Source organism: Mesocricetus auratus, unplaced genomic scaffold (assembly GCF_017639785.1).
Source record: "Mesocricetus auratus isolate SY011 unplaced genomic scaffold, BCM_Maur_2.0 Super-Scaffold_100024, whole genome shotgun sequence".
NCBI lineage: Eukaryota > Metazoa > Chordata > Mammalia > Rodentia > Cricetidae > Mesocricetus > Mesocricetus auratus.
In genome coordinates, this window is record NW_024429205.1 from 17,637,003 (window position 1) to 17,656,782 (window position 19,780).

The 19,780-nt window shown below is 44.5% G+C and overlaps 1 protein-coding gene across 2 annotated transcripts in view; it reads left to right on the forward strand.

The window, feature by feature from the left end:
• Klhl29 (kelch like family member 29) overlaps positions 1-19,780 on the forward strand; it is a 291,248-nt gene that overhangs the window by 41,341 nt on the left and 230,127 nt on the right. The window contains exon 1 of one of the 2 annotated variants that reach the window (XM_040730961.1): positions 5,707-5,924. The exons of the other annotated variant lie outside the window; for it this stretch is intronic. Coding sequence (XP_040586895.1) covers positions 5,778-5,924 — 147 coding nt within the window. The 5' untranslated portion in view covers positions 5,707-5,777. Of the gene's footprint in view, positions 1-5,706; positions 5,925-19,780 lie in introns of those variants that run through there. 2 annotated transcript variants of the gene reach the window in all.

Sequence of the window (19,780 nt, forward strand, 5' to 3'; positions counted from 1 at the left end):
TATCTTGGGCATCTTTCCACACCAGTGCTTGAATAACTAGCTCATCCATGCTAAATAGCATTCAATAATTAATCATGCCAAAGCCCTGATTGACACGATCCTCTTTCGTTGGCTATTTAAATTATTATCTCCCCCCCCCCTATGAACAATACTGGCATGCGTGCCCTTGCCCGGTTACCTCCAGTTATTTCCCAGGTTCTTTTTCAAATGGTAGGACTTATTTATTCATTTATGAAGGCAAATATTTACCGAGCATCTGCTACGTGGCAGCCATGGCGACACATGCAGGGGAGATGGGGTAGCGCACACAAAAGCCATGTCCTCCCGCTTCTGGAAAGGGAGCCACATGAGTCCCAAATAAGAAGCATGTACGTGTGAAAGCTCGTTTTGGAGTGTGATGAATTGCACTGAAACTCCACAGGGTGGCATGATGGGGTCTCTAGGGGAGGCGGCAGGCAGGGGTCTGCTGTGGACAGGCTATGTGGGGAACCTTGCTGAAGATCATGGTTGAGCTGGGAGCCTCAGGAAAAGAAGCTGGTCTGTCTAGGAATGAAGGCATTACGGGGTAGAAGGTGGTGGAGTGTCTGGGGCCTTCTTCCTAAGAGGATGCAATCGACAAAAGTCCTTATTAATTACCAAGTGTGCTGGCTAGCTTTTTGGCACCCTGACACAAGTTAGAGTCAGCCAGGAAGAGGGAATCTCAGCTGAGAAAATGCCTCCGTCAGACTGCCTGTAGGTAAGTCTGTGAGACATCTTTTTATTAAGTATTAATGTGGGGGACACTGCCCACATGGGCAATGCCACCTCTGAACAGGCGGTCCTGAATTGTATACAAAAGCAAGCTTAGCGAGCCAGGAGGAGCTAGCCAGTAAGCCGCTCATCTTCATTTCCTGCCCCCAGGTTCCCGCCTCGAGTTTCTTCCCTGGCTTCCCTCGGCGGTGGTCTGTGATCCAGAATTGTATGACAGATTAGCCCTTTCCTCCAAGAGCAATCGGTGGTGGGGTGACACAGAAACAGAGAGGGATTTGGTGGGCTGTTTGGGGTGTCATAACGGTGGCTGAAGGGAGTTGTTGTGGCCTGAGTTGTCACAGTGGTTGTAGGAGTAGTCTGCTGACTGTCTGTGGGTCTGAGGGTGTCTCTTAGCACACAGTCTATGCTGTGGGGCTTCCCCAGATAGACAAGGCTTGTATTCCCCCACCCCCAGCAAAGCAGTTAACTCAACAGAGAGAAAGTCCCAGAAATCATTCTTTTACACGGTTACCAGAGCTCCTGCTTTGTGGTGGCTGCAGACCCTGTAGGATATGGCCTGCGTCAGAGCGAAGGGAGGCTCTGTCTCTCTGACTCATCTATGCTGCTGTTTGGGAGTGGGGCAAGCAGTGGCCACAAGGGACCCAAGCAGATACCCAACCTGGCAGCGTTGTTCACGTGACCCATCACCCTCTGAACAGGGAGCTGGGGAAAAATTGCAGCCCTAATGGTGTTTGGTAAGAGAGGGATGCCGAGGGGAGGCACTTCACGCAGGGATGAGTCACTGAATGCAGTGCTCACTCAAAGTAGCCCTCCCCTCTTTGAATGCCGTGGGGGTTTGGGAGTGTGCAGGGTCGTTGAAAGAACCCCTGTCTGAGCCAGGATACTCGTGTAAGCCTGCAATCATCTCACTACAGAGGTTAGATCACAAGTTCAAGGCCAGCCTGAGCTACATAGCAAGAATCTGTCTCAAAACAAACAGGACCCTGGGTTGTGACAAAGCGTGTCTTCTCTGCATGGGAGAGGCTGTTCCTGCTCAGACTTCCCCTGGAGTTGGGATAAACCTGTAAGGAATGCAGCCCCAATTAAACCCCTGGGTGGTCGGCAAAGGACAGTCCAGAATAGACACCAATGACTGATGCTGTCCCCAATTTCGTGCTTTTAGACAGGAAGGAAGAAATGGGAAGATTAAGATCCCTTCCCCAAAGCCATTTCTGGCCAGCCAGTTACTGGCATTTTATATACACATTTTGTACTGAAGGACAAATATTTGGGTCAGATGAAGTACCTTTGCAGGGGGCTGGGTTTTGACATGCTGTAAATGGTCATCCGTAATGGGGTAAGACGAGCTTTGCTGATCCTTGGATTAAGTTCTCCTCCCCAGGCCTGTTGGCTGTCAGTCTAGCTGTGAATGGAGCACCACATCCCGGCGTCATGCAGCTGAGCCAGACTATGCCTGCCAACGCCTGGGAAGGGGCAGTCAGGATCAGTGGCCGTCTTACCACCTGCTAAGACCTGCAGTGGACCTGTATAAAGAGACTGGCGGCATTGGCATTAACATGTCCCCCAACACACACAACAACACACAGAGACAGAACTGACGGAAGTACCATCTCACAGCTCTGCATGCTCAGGAGTGTTGGGATGTAGGCTGGGTGATGGAGGGGTGAAGAGCAGGTGAGAATTTCCTGGAGGGGAAAAAACACCTAAAAAGTAACAGCATCGGGAGCTGGAGAGATGCCTCAGCCAGTGAGGCATTGGCTGTGCAAATGTGAGATCCTGTCCTGGGATCCCCCCGGTTCACTTAAAACCAGACATGGTGGCACATGTTTGGAATCCCAGTGCCCCACAGGGTGATGGGAGGTAAAGTCAGGAGACTCCCCGGAAACTTGTAAGCCAACTTGGCATGCACAGCTACCAACAATAAAGAGACTGTCCCCAGTGAGAAAGAAGATGAGGCCCAAAACACAAGGTTGTCTTCAGACCTCCAGACTGGTGTTATGATATATGCATCATCTCCTCCACCACACACACACACACACACACACACACACACACACACACACACACACACACACACAAACACACACTCTCTCTCATACACACACATTCATATACACACACTAATGTAAACACTTTCATACACACAACACTCTCATACACACACACTCACACACACTCACACACATACTCACACTCACACACATACTCACACACACACACTCTCATACACACACACTCACACATGCACTCATACATACTCTCACACACACTCTCTCATACACACACTAATACACACACTCATACACACACTTTCATATACACACTCACAACACACTTTCATACACACACACACTCACACACACTCATACACACATATTTTCATATACACAGTCACACACACATACTTTCACACACATGCTCACATATGCACTCATACACACTCTCATACACACACTAATATACACACTCTCATTCGTACACACTCACACACATACTCATACACACGCACTTTAATGCACATACACAGTCATACACACACTTTCATATATACACTCACACACATACTTTCATGCATACACTCACACACACTCTCTCATACTCTTACACATACACTTTCATGCACACACACACACACACAATGAAAAAAAGTAAAAATGACTTTTAGAATCAGAACAAGAAACTCTATGGTGGGGAGGAAGTATTAGATGGACCAGCAAAACCACATTTTAAATGACCCAGAGACTGTTATGAAATGTGTCTTCTTCAGAATTCAGGAGCCCCCTGGGAACTATGTGTGTGCCAGTACTGGGCCACAGGTGCACCCTCATAAACAATCCTGTTACACAAAGACCAAGCTAGATTGGACTAGGCTACCAGAGGCCACCATGTCCAGGAGACACGGTTGTCCTAGTGAGCATAACAAAGAATTCCCAGGCCTCGAGGATTCATTCAGGTGACATGGTGAAGGAGAAGTCAAGTTCAAACCCCAAGTTTGGGGAATGAGCTGCTGCTGCACGTAAATCAATTTTCTACTCCACTAAGTTTATGCATTTAAGTGCCCAGACTTCAATAAACTCTTTTTGGATGGCAAGTTTTCTAAATAGTGACCACTGGACACCATCCCCAGCCTGTTAGACAATGGATATAGGACATGTGGAGACCACAGCAGATGGAACGTTGCTGTGAATAGTTGCAACTGTCCTCATTGCCCTCCTTGAGTTGCCTCGAGGCCTGTGGAGGAGTTTGGGTCCCTTTGCCCCATATTTGATGGCCCCAGGCTATTGCACTTGGCTGGGTCAGTGGCTTCTGTTTAAGAAAACACAGCTCTTGCTTACCTCCCTGCTCTCACTTCTTTTGCTGCCAGCTGTCATGTCTCAAGCATGAGACGCCTCTAGATCCACCCTCCTGCTATTTCTAATTTCTGCCTCCAGCTTTTCAAATCAGTAACTTTTCTTAAACTCCACCCACAGCCACGACAGTGGTTTACTGCCTTCATTAGCTGGTGACCTTCTTACTAGCATTGCCACTTCCATGGCTCTATAAAAGAAGACTGGACTCCGAGAGTATGGGGCCATTTCTGCATTTCTTTGGCATCACCCACAATGCCTAGAACTGAGCGCACTGTCCATACTCAGTAACATCTGTAGACTGTTCTTCTCTTCTTCTAAAGAGTCTACTATTACTCCCTTAGAAGTTGGCATTTCAAAGCCACATATATGCAAATTTTTCCTTCCTTTAAATGTAGTGTTAATCACAGGACATCGACCTGAGACACTGCATTCTGGGCGTCAGAGTCTGAGTAACTCTGACTTCCCTACTCTCTGTGGTTTCAGGCACCCTGGAGATGAGTCCCAGTTGCAGATCCTCCAGGTGGCTCTTACGGTTAGCAGTACAAAGCCACAGGTGTTCACTCATCGCTGCAAAGCAAGAGGAGATGGCTGGGTGACTGTGTGGGTCTAGGTCAAGGTAGTTATGTGAAGACTTGCAAGTGCTTTAGAGATACTGCCAGGCTTTGGGAGCCATAGGGAAAAAATGAGGATGATTTTACTGTTTGCCGTCAGGGCACCACTTAATCCCATGTCTTGCCAGGTCAATGTTTTCATGACCAGAGCTATAAATTAAAAAAATGATTTAGACTTGGGTACTGATTCCCTGACAAAAAGCTTCATCCTTTCCCTCCACCCCTTGCAACGGCTAGAAGCATTGTAGACCCAGAAGGGAGGGAATGGAGGATGAATGATTTTACACATATTTTCCAAGCACAATAAAATCACAAATTCTCACAGTGCAGAAAGGAACTGGTTTCCTCCAAGCGCTATAGCTTGGCAAGATCAAGATGCTGAAAATCAGTCCCTTGGGCTATGGGTTAGCTGAGCCAGTAGCTTGATGGAAGCTCCAGTTCAGCAAAATATGTGGGCAAAGTGTAGCAAGCAGGCCAACTCCACCAAGCTAATATCTAAATCAAACACTCAAAACAATAGCCTTGGGTGGAATCAACAACCGTGCTCATCTTATTGACCCGGGAGAAGTCATCTATCTCACAGAACTGCATTTAGTGACAGGGGATGGACGCAGGCTTCCTGATAGATGAGCTTGTGACTTCCTGTAGTACTCTAGTCCTTCATTATAATGTGGTCATTGTTGGTTTCATCCCCCTTTTAGAAGACTTGGAGGCTTCCCTCTTGCTAAAGCTATTGGAAGAGATACCCTGTCTTCTAATGGGTAGTCTATCTTTGTTTTTGCAAACCCTGAACGGGTTCAATAGGTAACAGGCTCTCCTATCGATGATAAATAATGCAAACCCAAAGTCAACATGCTTTGTACATCCTCCAACTAGTTTAAAGCAAGCAGTTGTCTCAATTTGGGTGCTATCATTGTTAAAGATCTACCTCAAAATGTAGTAGCTTACGAGAAGGACAGTCATTCCTTTGCTTATGCCTTGGGCAGGGCTCAGCAACACACTTCACCTCTGCCCTTCCTGGGTCATCTGCACTGCCTGGACCAGGAGCAGAAGATGCATTTCCAAGATGGCTTTCTTGCTCCCTCACATCCTGGCCAATACTCAACAAGGGCTATTATCCAGAGTTTCATTGATCTTTGTGTGGCCTACCTTCTGCCTGAATCGGGTTCTTCACTGCATGATGCTGGCGTCTAAGAGAAAGGATCCTAAAGAGGTGGGTAACACTGAATAGGTAAATTCCAATGTGCACACACTTACCAAGACTCTGCTTGTATCTCATTGACCATCATGGTCATCTGTCCCAATGAGCATCCCAGTGGTTCCCAAAGATATCCACATCCTAATCCTGACTGTGTTATCTCTCAGAGAGGTGGAGATTTTGCAGTTTTCATCAAATTGAGAATCTTGACATGGAAAAGTTAGCTCCAATAGGCTGATGTCATTACACGGGTCCATGTGTGTCAGAGACAGGAGAATTGGGGCCAGGGGAAAAATTGTAGTGGCACTAGCATTTGGTTTTGAAGATGGAAGAAGGGGCTATAAGCAAGAGAAAGCAGGCAAGATAAAGAAAGGCCTGACCATGTTCTTTACCCCAGAGACTCTGTGTGGTAGCATGCATGTAGTTGGCCCCCATGATCTCATATGGAGTGGCTCTATTAGGAGGTGTGGCTTTGTTGGAGGGGATATGGCCTTGTTGAAGGAAGTGCGTCACTGTAGGGGCAGACTTTGAGGTTTCCTATGCTCAGGATACTGCCCAATGTTTCAGTTGACTTCCTGTTACCCTCTGGTCAAGATTTAGCCAGCACCACAGCTGCCTGTATGCCACCATGCTCCCACACATGATGTTAATGGACTAAACCTCTGAAACTGTAAGCGAGACACTCTAATTAAATGTTTGCCTTATAAGAGTTGCCGTGGTCAAGGTGTCTCTTCACAGCAACAAAAACCCTAACTGAGACTCACTGGGAGGAACCTCAGACTCCCACTTCTGACCACCTAAGGCAATAACTGTAACATAGAAAGTCACTGTGACAATTCACTATGACAGAAATAGGAAACTCATGGACTTGGCCATCCCCATGTACAGTATGTAGGGGGTGCTGTCACTCAGAGGCCCTAGTACAGGGACCTTGTTTCATTCGAAGGCCACTAAAGTCATAGTCTCCACCACAATTGGGATATCATCAGAAAGTAATTTTGTATGTGTTAAGTATTTTATGGGTGTCTTACAGGAATTTTTCTAGTAGATAAGTAATTGTCTATTCTCTGTATTAATTACAAGCTGAAATTTGTCTCAACCTGTGGAATGTGATACCACTTTAGCCCTTGGACTGGAACCATTCTAAGACCTACCCTCCCTTTTTTTAAACCTTGAGACAGAGGCTTACTATGTAATATAAGCTAGCCTAAAAAAAAATCTGCCTCAACCTCCCGAGTGCTAGAATTATGAGCATACACTAACACTTCTGATTCTTTTAGTTCCATTACTCTGGAGGCAGAGGCAGGAGGATCAAAAGTTTGAGGCCAGCCTGGGTTACATAGTAAGACCCTATCTCAAAGAAGGAAAAAAAACCCTAAATATTAAGAAAACTTAAGCCAGAGCTCAGGATGGAATGTTTGCCTGGTGGGTGGTCCCAGAACTGCAAATTTAAAGAAGAAAAGGAGAAAAAAAGAATAATAGAATAAAGTCCTAGACTCCTACCGCCTAGATTCATTTGCTGTTAATATTTGCCATATTGGATTCGTTTTATGTGCATGCACACACATGAAGGGAGTGTGGCTTGCTCTGCGTGTGGATTGCTGAACTGTTCAAAGTCACACAACTAGAGAGATGCACACTGCTATATCACAGCTAAGAAAGTTAATCATTCATTTCACGTAAGGTATACATTCAGATTTCCCCACATCCGAAAAGTCCTGTGGGTAATTTTTTTATCAGTTCCTCTGTAGCACCGGCCTGGTATCGTCTCTCTGATTTCTTACTTTTATTCTTGCCCTGCTTTGTTTGCTCTCTGCATGGCATTGGCGTCCCTGGGTATCGATCTAGCTGCCCCGTGTCCTGCATTTGCCCAGGTATTCCTTCATCTAACTTGTCCTCCACCGCCACACCCCCTGTAGGTTTTAAGTGTGTGCTTTAAGACTACATGGAACGGGGGTGTGTGCTCTGAGCATGGGATTTGCGTGTGCGGTGTAGAGGCTCCTTGTCAGATGTCACTCACTGGTGAAGTGGTTCATCCTGTTAAAGTGGGGACCTGAAGCCGCACCGTGGAGAAGGGCAGCTAACAGGGAACCGAAACTAACAGGGAACCGTAAGACTATGGTTTAGTGGGGAATAAATAGACTACATCGCAGCCTCTTTCCTCTAGACGGCTGTTGTACCCTTTGCTAATCTGCAAGGGAGGAATGATTTTTTTAACTGTTATTCACTCTCTGTTTATTTGCTGGAATTTGTTATCCTGGAACCCTTCTTCAGTTTTACACACAGATTTTGTAATTCCACTGTTTCAAACCTACAATCCATCCCTTTTTCCTGAAAAACTTTCTTTTTAGCAAGAACCCTCCTTAGAGATCTCAAACCCCTTACCAGATAGATCTAAGAAACATATTTATGTGTTCAACCACATCTAAGTTCAAATTTATTACATCAAGTTTCCTGTTAGTTTTCAGTGTCTAAGTATTTTTGTCTTGTGCCTTCTCCAACTGAAATTCCGATTCTCCTATATGAATTCATTTATGTAAAGATACATATATATATTTATGTTAAGATAGAATAGCTTCAAACTGATAACTCAAAATATTATTACCAGGGATAAAATGACCAAGTGAAATTCTTTCATTGTAATTTGTGTTTGTGTGTCTGCCTTTATGACATAACCCATTACAGACCCAGAGCACGGGGCTTGAAAACCATGCGTCTCCATCATTTCTTTCTGTGTTGATATTATCAGCCTGAGAAATGGGCTCTTTTGAAGATATATTTCATTTTTTAATTGTGCGTGCACATGTGTGTCTGTATGTGGGAATATGCATATGAGTGCAACCAAAGGGGTGTCAGATCTCCTGGAGCAGGAGTTATAGGTAGTTAGGGTCCACTTAACATGGGTCCTGGGAACCAAACCCAGGTCCTTTTAGAGGGCAATAGATGATCTTAACTACTGAGCAATCCTTCCAGCTCCAGGTTGTTTGTTCGTGTGTTTGTGTGTTTTGTTGTTGTTGTTATTGTTTGTATCCCTCTTGGGATTGTTAAGTCTCTTTCTCCAAATTAATTCAGTTACTTTGGACAATGTAAACTATTTATCTGACTTAACGACACAATACCATAACTTCATGGGACTCGGCATCCACGCGTCTTTTTCATCCCCTCCCCTGTGTGAGGAAGTGTGTTGCTCCTCTTTCATTAGTCTTTGCATACTCTTGTACAATAAACACGTTCCATATCCATTTTCATGTCCCTTCTCTCTTAGACAGGACAAGAGCACCTTGTGTGCCTTCTTCACCTTGCGCTGTCTGCTTCTCAGTTCAGCCTGGAAATCGCTCCTTAGCAGCCGTGAAGGCTGTCTCCCTTCTCTTTGCTGTGCAATGGGTTCACTGGGTGGGTGAACGTGAGTGGATTCAGCCAGCCTCCTATCTGTGGACTCGTGGGTTATTTCTTGTCTTTTCTTTGACAGACAGTGCTGCAGTAAATCATCTCTAGAGCTATATTGTTTCTGTGCCTGAGAAGGTGTATCTTCAGGTGCAAATGATGCTTGAAAAGACGAAAATCGGTGTGGTTTTTTTGTTCAGTGTGACTCAGTTCTCCACCCAGTGGTTACAGTGCTTCGTGCTTTCCCTCCCTTGAGAATCTGTGGGAACGTTTATCTCCACAGACAAAATACTTTTCAGAACTTTGATTCTTTCTTAATGTGATAAGTGAGAAATAATATTTCAGCTTAGGTTTATGTTTATTCTGTTATCAGAAAAGTTGTTTAGTTTGTCTTAAATGGGGGGGGCAGGTTTCTTTCCTCTTCCAGTAAGTGATACGCATCTTTTATTGATTTTTTTGTGTTATGCTTTTGCCTTTTTTATTCTCTATTATAAGAGCTTTTTCTAATATCAGTGAGATTAAACTATTGTTTCTGACATAAGGTTTCCCATCTTTGACCATTTGTCTTTTGACTTTTCTTAAATGTCTTCTTTTGCTATGTATTCATTTTATTTTACTTTTACATTGACAAATTTATTGGTCTTGTGAACAAATTTATCAGTCTTGCATAGCAAATTGTAGTTTCAAGGTTTTTTTCACTTCTGTGTTGTTGAAGAATGCACCTGTTTAATGCATGTTTAATTTCATTGTCTTCTTAAGTACCCAGTACATTTGAAGGTTTTTCTAATGAATGGCATGATAGTAGGATTGGATTTGATGCTATTCTAAAAGATTGGCAATACATCCTCCCAACCCCCCATCCCCTGAAAAAAATTAGATACCAAATTTCTATATGTTTGTCAACTTCCTCTTTTGTCCACTGATGCATCAGACCTGAGAATTTTTAAGATTGCCCTGGTATACCTGTAAGCAAAGGGAGAGAATACCCAGCCATGCTTTTTCACAGTCTGGAGACAGCCCAGTTCCAGATGGTGAAAGCCAGTAAAGGGACACTTAGCCTGCATTGTGGAGTAGCTGTGGTCCATACTATTAAACCATAATTGACATCATATCAGACTCTGCAATCCACATCTACCAACAGATTTATCAAAGGCAGCCGTATCTTCAGAAGGGGTTTGGGGACAGCTGGTACATCCCTTCCTCAGAGGCAGACTTTCTCAGAGCTCTTCCTGAATCATGCTGGGCTCTCTGGGTACCATGAGCTAGTCTGCACTCTTTGGCTCCCTGTGGAATTGCTTTTGATGAGCAACACTGTAGTGACAGGTCAGGGTTCTATATTGAGAGATGTGCTAAGAAAAAACCCTGTGAAACTCAAGAGTGTTGAGAATTCATTAGATCATCCTCCTGCTCCTGGGTTTATCTTATTTCTTCTATATTTATCCTGATTTCCTTACGTTGCGTTCCCTTTCTTATTTATATACATCTTTGCAAGCTGTTTTGGAGTACGGGAATGTATTCTTGTGGGAGGAGGAGAGGAAGCTAAGGAATCACACAAGACTGATGGCTTCGTGCCGCTGAAATATTTGAACAATGTGCAGACCTTGGTTTCAGGCTAGATTTACTGCACTCTTCAAAGAAACTACTGTTGGACGAGTTTAGTTCATGCAGAAAAATACCTTTGCTTTCAGGTCAAGTGGGTTTCATCCCTTAAATCTTATCATTTTACACAGGGTAGAAATAAGTGCAGAAGGCAGTTTAAAATCTACACAGGTGCAGACGGGTACTTTAGTGACCACAGTCAGCTTGAGGCATTGGCTTTGATTTTGTCAAACACATGTGCATCGTGGCTGGTCTCTGGTAGCATGTTGGTGTGCGTGACAGAATGCTGTGTCTTCCCTGGGATCAGATGATCTTCCTGCTGGGCCTTCACTGCCCACCGTCTAGCCTCCTGGTTTTGGGAAGGATGTGAATCCCCCTCTCCTCATGGTATTTTGATGACCAGCAGGCTTCCTAATGTACATGGGCTTTAGGAGGAAGCTTTCCTTGCCTTTGCCCTTTTATGTTTCCCTTTGTTCTAGTCTTACAGCCCTAGACTCTGCTTGTGCCTAAGGTGACTAAATTTCTGTCTATGTACCCTTCTTGTTATTTGGGAGTTCCTGCACTGTTGTATTTGAGCAAGCAGCCTGAACATGTCCCTAACACTGCAATGACTTTGTTTGGAGTCCAGGTGACCCAAACTCTGAAGGGTCACCTGTCTCTTCATCTCAGCAATTCCACTACCGTATTCTTAGTTCTTATCTAGAGGGCCTGTGTCTTGCAGAGCCCACAATCTGAAATAAACTCTGGAAGCAGGAAACACGGCCCAAACTGTCACAGGCAAGTGTTTACTGCAGGAGAGGCAAATGCCTTGACCTTTCTCAGAGATATTACTGTGGTGCCAGGCCACCAAATGGCATAATGGATTGTGATTCTGAGGAAAGCCTGAGGCTCAAGATACTGGTCAGCTAACTTAATGAGACCATTAAGATGGTTCCTTGATAGAATTGGGCCCCTCTACAGGAAGCATGCAATTCCTAAGACTGAAAATACCCAGGCTTCATTAGCATAGGAGGACATCACATTCCTAGAAGATTCAGGACGGGCATGAAGCCTAGGGAAAGGCTTTGAAACTCAGAATGAATATTCTTTGGTCCCCAGGGTTCTTTTTAATCTCAGAGTGCCCTGACACCAGCTGTTGTCTAGATTTGCAAATTTAAACAGCAAGATCTTGAACATTTTCTGTACATCAGGCGTTGCTGCAAATATTTAATGTGAATAGCATAACCGAATCAGATCATTAGGCAATGGTTCCTGGAAACAGTTGATATATGTGTCCCTTTACAGATAAGGACACAGAAGTGTGTGGTGGTGAAGAGGGTCCATAACAGTTCATCAGGAAACAGAAAATACAGGCTGTTGTAGAGTATTATTTTAACTGGGCAAAGGTGTGTTACATTTGTTTATGCTGTGGAATATCACTTTAACTGTATAAAGGTGTGTTATGTTTGTTTGTGCTGCATTTGTTTAACGATGTTAAGGGTGTGTATTTAATTAGGTAAAGATGTGTTGCATCTCTTTCACCTTGCCTGCCTAAGGCACCTGATTGGTCTAATAAAGAACTGAATGGCCAATAGCTAGGCAGAGATAGGATAGGTTGGGCTGCCAGGCATAGAGAATAAATGGGAGGTGAAACCTGGACTTGAGGAGAAAAGGGAGGAATGAGAGAAGGAGGAGGAGAGAATGAGGGGAGCACCTGGAGCAAGAAGACAGACAGACGCCATACAGACGCCATGCAGATACCAGCCAGACAGGCCTGGAGAAGCAGTGAAAGTAAGATATACATAAGTAAGAAAGGTAATAAGCCCTGAGGCAAAAGATAGATAAGGAGAAACAGATTAATTTAAGAGAGCTAGCCAGAAACAAGCCTAAGCTAGGCCAAGCACTCAAAACTAATAAGTCTCTGTGTCATGATTTGGGAGCTGGTTGGTGGCCTAAAAGAAAAAACTGGTACAACAGGGTAATGACGTAAGCAGAGATTAATGGAAGGACTATTAATTCCCCAAATGATTGGATGACACTGCAGAACTAGACCAAAGGTATACTCTGCTTCCACACTGGGAATTGTAGGGGTTAAAATTGCACTATGGGAACTATCAGCTGCAGGTACATTGACCTCGGGCTCCATCTAGGATGCTGGAGGGGTTGCAATGACTGTCTATCAAGTATGCAGGGACCTTAGTGCTTTCAACACATCCATAAAACTCGTGGCTAGTCTCCTTGCCTCTGCTTGCCAGAGAACTGAAAAATCCCCAGCCATGTGGTTCCCCTCTTGCTCCAGATCCCCGGGTCTATAGAAGGGCTCCTGCCAGCTGGATCCAAGGTCACGGCTAGAATCCAGAGTGCATGGGGAAGGCATGCTAAGAAGATGGTGTAAGAGATGGTGAGTGGGTCAGTCTGCAGAGCCACATGTTAAGTACACCCTCCTCCCGACAGTTATACAGTGTTGTACCAGGTTTGAAGGCAGGGTCTGAGCTCGGGAACCTGCCCTGCCTCTCCCATCTCATATGTTTGGGACTACTGGCTGACTGTAATGTGTATTATTTCCCATTTCCTCCTTCAGCAGGCTTGCAGTTGGTCCTTATAGATTATGTGTCTGTGAGTCTGGAGCTAGCCTCTGAATCCTGTATAGGATTGGGATTGATGCCCCCTACCCAACAACTGGCAAAGTGTATCAGTTGCTTACTGATGTAATGGGGCTGCATGCTAAGCTGTCCCTAAACTCACTAATTTAAACAGATGTTTTGTTTTCTCTGTCGATCAGCGAGGTCTTTTGTCCTTGCCTGGTTTCATTCACGCGTATGTAGCCAGCTGTGGGTCAGTTAAGTAGTTTTATTTTTCTTTTCTGGAGTCTTTCAAATGTTTGGAGAGAGTTGACAGACTCCATGCTAGGTAAGCCAGTCTCTCCAGCAATCACAGAAGAGGGGGTAGAAGTTCACATGCATTTCCCCCAAGACAAGTTAGGGGTCATGCTCAAGGTTAAGGGGGAAAGAGCCTATAAACTCGCAATGTAGGCAATCGTCTCTTACGGTCACCAGGGTGAGCATTTTGCTTTATGAGGGGACTTTAGGCACACTATTCAACTTCTCATGTGACTCTATGTACCAGAGCAGCTTTAGAAAACATAGCTTGAATAGAAGGCATGAAAGACCACATGCTTTGTTTGAAAGCACACAGGTAAAACCTAATGCAAACTCGGCACCCAGGGACTACCCAGCAAGGCTATGCATAGGCCTATTCCTTCTGGCTCTGAACTGTGTTCAGGCCAGGGCTTCCCCAACCCCACCCCCTCAACTCGGGGACACAGCCATTAACTGGCAGGGCCTCTACTTAACAGAGCTGCTCCTCAGCAGTCACTTGACATCTCAAGCGGCACGTTCCATTGCCAATTAAAAGGCCCATGTCCTCAATGTGACAAACACCAGGGAAAACAATTCTACAATTCAGAACACAATCAGGAGAACATGAGGCAAGTTCATCACGACTCAAGTGCTGGCCTTGTCCCGCAGCTTTCGTCTGTCTCTCCTCCAGACAGAACATGACACTCCCGGGACTTCCAGGGTTGTCTTGTTACAGCTCAGCTGGGTAAGACAGGCTACTGCCAATCTCAGATTGCTCGCCCTAGCCTCTCAGGGTCCTATGAGGGTCAGGGTTTTTTGTTTTGTTTTGTTTGTTTTTTTCTGCAGCTTAGATTTTGGCCTGTCTGTCTCTGATGTTTTCTTGGTTCATACTAATAACTCTCAGACAGCCACCTTCTTCTAAAACAGCAGAGGACTGTGACCTGCATGAAGTCTGGTCCCTTTCAGGACATCTATAGAGAACGGGGGACTGCCTGGAGGCCTCAGGACTCATGGCGGGTGGTGGCACAGAGGTAGTGTAGCAATTAACATCTCTGTACTGAAGAATATAAAGAAAGTAGAGATTTCTCCTGTTTTTCTTTTGCAGCCATTTCCCTTGAAACAAAATTGCCCCCCACATGGTTCAGTCCTCCCAGATTTGTTTTTAGTAAAATGATGATGATGATGATGATGATGGTAACCGCTCCATTGAGATGCAGTTTGCACGCTGTACAATTCTCCCATTCGAAGTTTACAATCCAGTGCCTTTTAATGTAATCACAGAAATGTGCAACATCGTGGACGTAGCCAGCTTCAGAATATTTTTCTCTCCTCAAAAAGCAACCTCGTCCCCATTACAAGTCATCCCCCATTTCCCTGGCAACCACTAATCTACTTCCACCTCTGTGATTTTGCTATTGTGGGTCACTGGTGTGAAAGGAATTGTGTCGCATAGGATCTTTTGTTGACCGTGTTCTTTCATTTACCATAAACTAAGTAACATTTTAGAATTTTATCAGCATGTGTATATGGAGTGTGTGCATGTTTGAAAGTATATGGGTACACATGTACACAGAGCTGGTGTGTGTGTGTGTGTGTGTGTGTGTGTGTGTGTGATGTAACTTCCTTTATCCCTTACCACCCTTTATAATGAGGCGTAGTCTCTCACTTAAACCAAGAACTCAGAGATTCTGCCTGACTGGCTAGCCAGCTCCATCCAGCCACCTTCAGACTTTTCCTCCCAGCTGCTTGGATTACAGACTGGCTGCCGTGCCTGCCCGGCATTTATGTGGGTGCTGGGAATCCAAACTCCGGTCCTCCTGCTTGTATGGCAAGTGTGTTGCCTGCTAACCTGTCTCCCTGGCCCTCAAAGTAACATTTTTTAAAAAGTAGATACTTTGCTATGAATCCTGGCTTTGCAACCAATTGGGGATGTGGTTTTAAGCAAATGACTTTATCTTTGCTGTGCCTATTTTTTTTCATTGTAATACAGGAAGAATTCAGTGTTTATTCTAAGGGGCTTCAGGCTGTGCCTGGGACATGGGAAGGGCCTAGGAGGTAAAGTTCCCTGTTTTTCTAGTAGTAGCTTTATCTGGAGCTTGCTTGCGCACACACACATTCTCTCTCTCTCTCTCCCTCTCTCTCTCTCTCTCTCTCTCTCTCTCTCTCTCTCTTTCTGTGTGTGTGTGTGAGAGAGAGAGAGAGAAACCCTCTCTCTGTGCTTTCATCTTTCCAAGCAAACATTTACAGCAGTTTACACAGATTTTCTCATATGAACCACACTATGTCCTGAACACAAAGGAGCCTTGTGCATATCTTGCAAGCCCTTTCTTGTCTACAGCCTTCTGCACATACACCTCCTTTCCCAGGGCAATCTCATGGACCCTCTTTGGCTCTGGGATTCTGCTGTCTGTTTTTCCCCTGTTCCCAATGCCTGGTGGTAACTAATGTCCTGTACGTGGCCTCGAGGAGGGGAGAGTTTTGGATTTGGCACTGTTCTATTCTCTCAGGATTTTTGTGTTGTGTCTGTAGGAAGAGTAGAAGGAATGTCTTCAGTTTGGAAAACCTGTCGTTTTCTGGCTGCTGCTAGGCAGGAATATGGGTAAAACAACAGTGGATTCTGAAATATTGGGGGACTCTCAGCTGCAAATGGACTTGAGCACATCTGGGCTGTTGACCACTGACGTGTTCTCAAGGCTGAGGTTGTGAGCCGGCTTAGTATTACTGCAGCCCTGCCAAAAGGAGCCATTAACATACTGTTCTTCCTCTTGACAGTGTCTCACTAAGTGGCTGGTGACCTACAGTGATGCACGGACTATTAACATCAGCTATAAAACTGACACCACTGCATTTAGGGAGGTCAGAGGACAGAACAAAGGGAAATACACCCTTCGACCCCAACATGCTTGCCAGCGTCCCATTTGAGCAACCTTCCTATGTGTTGCTGGGTAGGGCTTTGCGACACTCAGTGGACTCCACTGGGGGTACTCAGAGGGGAGATCTGGAGAGCTAGCTCCGAGGCACTGAATAAAACCACTCAGTTTACACTGGAGCTGTGGTTTCTTTGTGCATTTTTCTGTCTTTTCTTATGTCTAAGTTTGTCTCCCTTGAGAAATGGGTTGTAAACTTATACAGACCAAGAACTGTGTTGTGTCTTTTTATAGGAGTGTGCATTTTGTCAGAAATAAGTAAATTTTTAAAAATATGTGTGTCCACATGGTCTTTTATTGATTTGTGGGTACAGACACTGTCTCTGGAAATGGTCTGGCAAATGTCTATGTACAACAGCTTATCAGCTAGTTAACATAATCCTAAGGAAATTCAGCTGCGACCAATGCAGTGTTTTTGTGGCAATCTGTGCCCTGGGACTCCCCACACCCATGTGATGTGATGGAAAACCTGTCCATAGATTTTAGTACCAGGGAGCAAGGTCTCTCTGGAGTTTCTGGGCTTTGCTGATGGTGTGGTTCTCATGGTGGAATTTTATAAATACTGTTTGAACATCAGGCAGAACATTTCCCTTCTGAATGGGGATTCTGGAGAAAGAACCTATTGAGCAGAGCCATCTTTGCCTGGAGTGGGGAGCCTTCCTTCATGATGCCCGTGATCCCTGCCTCTCTGAACACCCTGAAAAATGGAAGTCAGCAAACCTGATGGGCCAGGGCTCTGTTTCAATCAAACTAGAGAAACAGGATTTATGACCAGTGTGTTTTCTGTCACAGGTGGTGGCTTAAAAGAAAATAAAAGCCTGCTTTTGTTTTTATAAATAATTAGAAAGGGCTAGACCATAAAATAAGAACTTGGTGTTTTGCTTGTTGGGGTGTTTTGTTTGAGCTTTTTATTTGTTTGTTTTTTCCTAAGAAGGGGGAAATTCAGGCTCCCTGGCAACTCCAAGATTTGTTATTTCAATGATGGCTAGTCTTTTAAAAGGAAGCTGTTGGGGACTGCATTTGAAGAGAGCATCTATGTAGAAGGATTTGACAGTGTTGGGGCCCAGGGCAGTAATCTCTATACTTAAGACCCCTTAGCAGCTGATGTCCATGGAAGGATGAGTTCGGAGGCCAGGCATGCTTCTAAGAAGTTCACTCCCTGCTTAATTATTCTGATTTTGTTTCGGGATGGCTCCTGTTTTATTAGGACCCTTTAACCTGTGAGTCATCTTGGGAAATACACATGTGATTAAATCAGCCCTCCTCTTGAGACTTCTGATGGCTCCTCTTTGCCCAAGGATGAAGTCCATGACCCTTGACGTTGCATCAGATCCTGTAAACACTGTCTGGTTCCTGCTTTCTTATTAGACTCCCAGCTCTGCTTCCCTCATCCCCTCCAACCCTGTCCCCAAAGTAGGGAGACTCAGTGGATTATGTTGTAGGATGATCTTAGGAAAAGATTAAGCTGGTATGTTTATTCTTTATTTCATATAGTAATTGTTTTCTTTTAAAGAATCCTATTTTTATGCTTAGTAGAATGGATTTTACTTAAACCTCCAGGCAGACTCCATTTAAATTTGTCTTGAAAAATGTATAGTCTTGATATTTTGTGGAACCTTGATATACTTTCCTTACAAAATCCTGGCTTTATTTTTAAAAAAGATGCAGATTATACATTTTAAAGCAGTTATTTAGTCAGCTCTTTCTGATTCTTCCTATAATCATATCCGAACACAAAATAATGATTCCTTTATTTCATTTGCAGTCTCTTGTGCCTGCTAGAAGGCCTGCTCATAGGTTCTCTGTCATTTTTGCAGTTTCTCTGCTCTTGCTATTTTTTTCCAACCTCTCCCTAGCCCAGATCTCTTTTATGATCATTTAAAAAAAAACAGCAGATATTTCTTGATGTCTCCTGCTTACCTGACCTGTGTCGTGTCATGTGCAGATCAAACAGCCACACCACCCACTCTTGTCACCCAAAGAGAATGGAGAGCTTTGTATCAAATTTGACACGTTGTAGCAACAGGAGCTGTGGTAGGGGAACACATTGGTTTCATGTTTTGTCTGAAACTCTTGTGCAATGAGTTTGTAGCCTTTAAAGATAGGTTGATAGTGAATTAAAGACTACCCATCACTCCTTGAATGGTCATTTTCCCAAGCCTGGCTCCTCCCCCACCTGCTGACTCGAGTCACTTTTGCAAACGTGGCAAAGCTGTAGTTTACTCGTGAAATTGGACCACCTGGTCCATGACCTCTTGAGAACGATTTTTAAAAATCATCTGAAAAAATATGTTTAAGTGTGTGTGTGTGTGTGTGTGTGTTCATTATTACAAGTGCTTCTACAGGCCAGAAGAGTGCAATATACCACCCTTCCCAGAAACTGGAGTTATAGGCTATTGTGAGCTGCCCACTTTGGGTCCTGGGAAATTAACTCCAATAGGTCTACAGGAGCAGCAAAAATTATTAACTACTGAGTGATCTCTCCAGCCCCTGATTTTTTTAAACAAATGTTACGCACTGTAATTCAGAGTTTCAATTTGAATCTAGTGTTTTTCAAACTTTAAGCAACTTGAAAACTGTGGTTTTGCTCAATTGGATTGGTTTCTGGTTGCTATTAGCGTTAACACAATTAGCACTGTCTTCAACTTTGATTTGTCTGGTTTCCATGAAGGCCTGTGTTGGAAAAAAAAATAAGAATGCAATGCACAAATTTATTTAAAACTTGGAATTTAGTTCCACTCTCTTCTGAGGAGCTTCCTGAAGGCAGGCAGAAGTTTGCCATTTTATACTGAAGAAGACAGGCAGAAGCTGAATTTGCAAGCCCATTAATGCTGCCATGGCATGGGCAAGCATGCCCAGACTCTTTTGACTCAACCATGGTTACAAGATGTATCATCTTCTCCCAGACTCATACTCAGAAGCCCTGACCCGCTGCACCTCACATTGTGGCTATATTTGGACAGAAGGCCTTTGAAGAGGTGAGAAACGTTAAATAGGTCCTATGGGAGGACCCCAGTCCATCTAACTGGTGACTATGTGGAAGGAAAACCCCGAGGGACAGCAGACAGAAGATCAGATGAAGATACGGGAGAAGGTAACTACAAGCTGTGCAGAAGGCATCCAG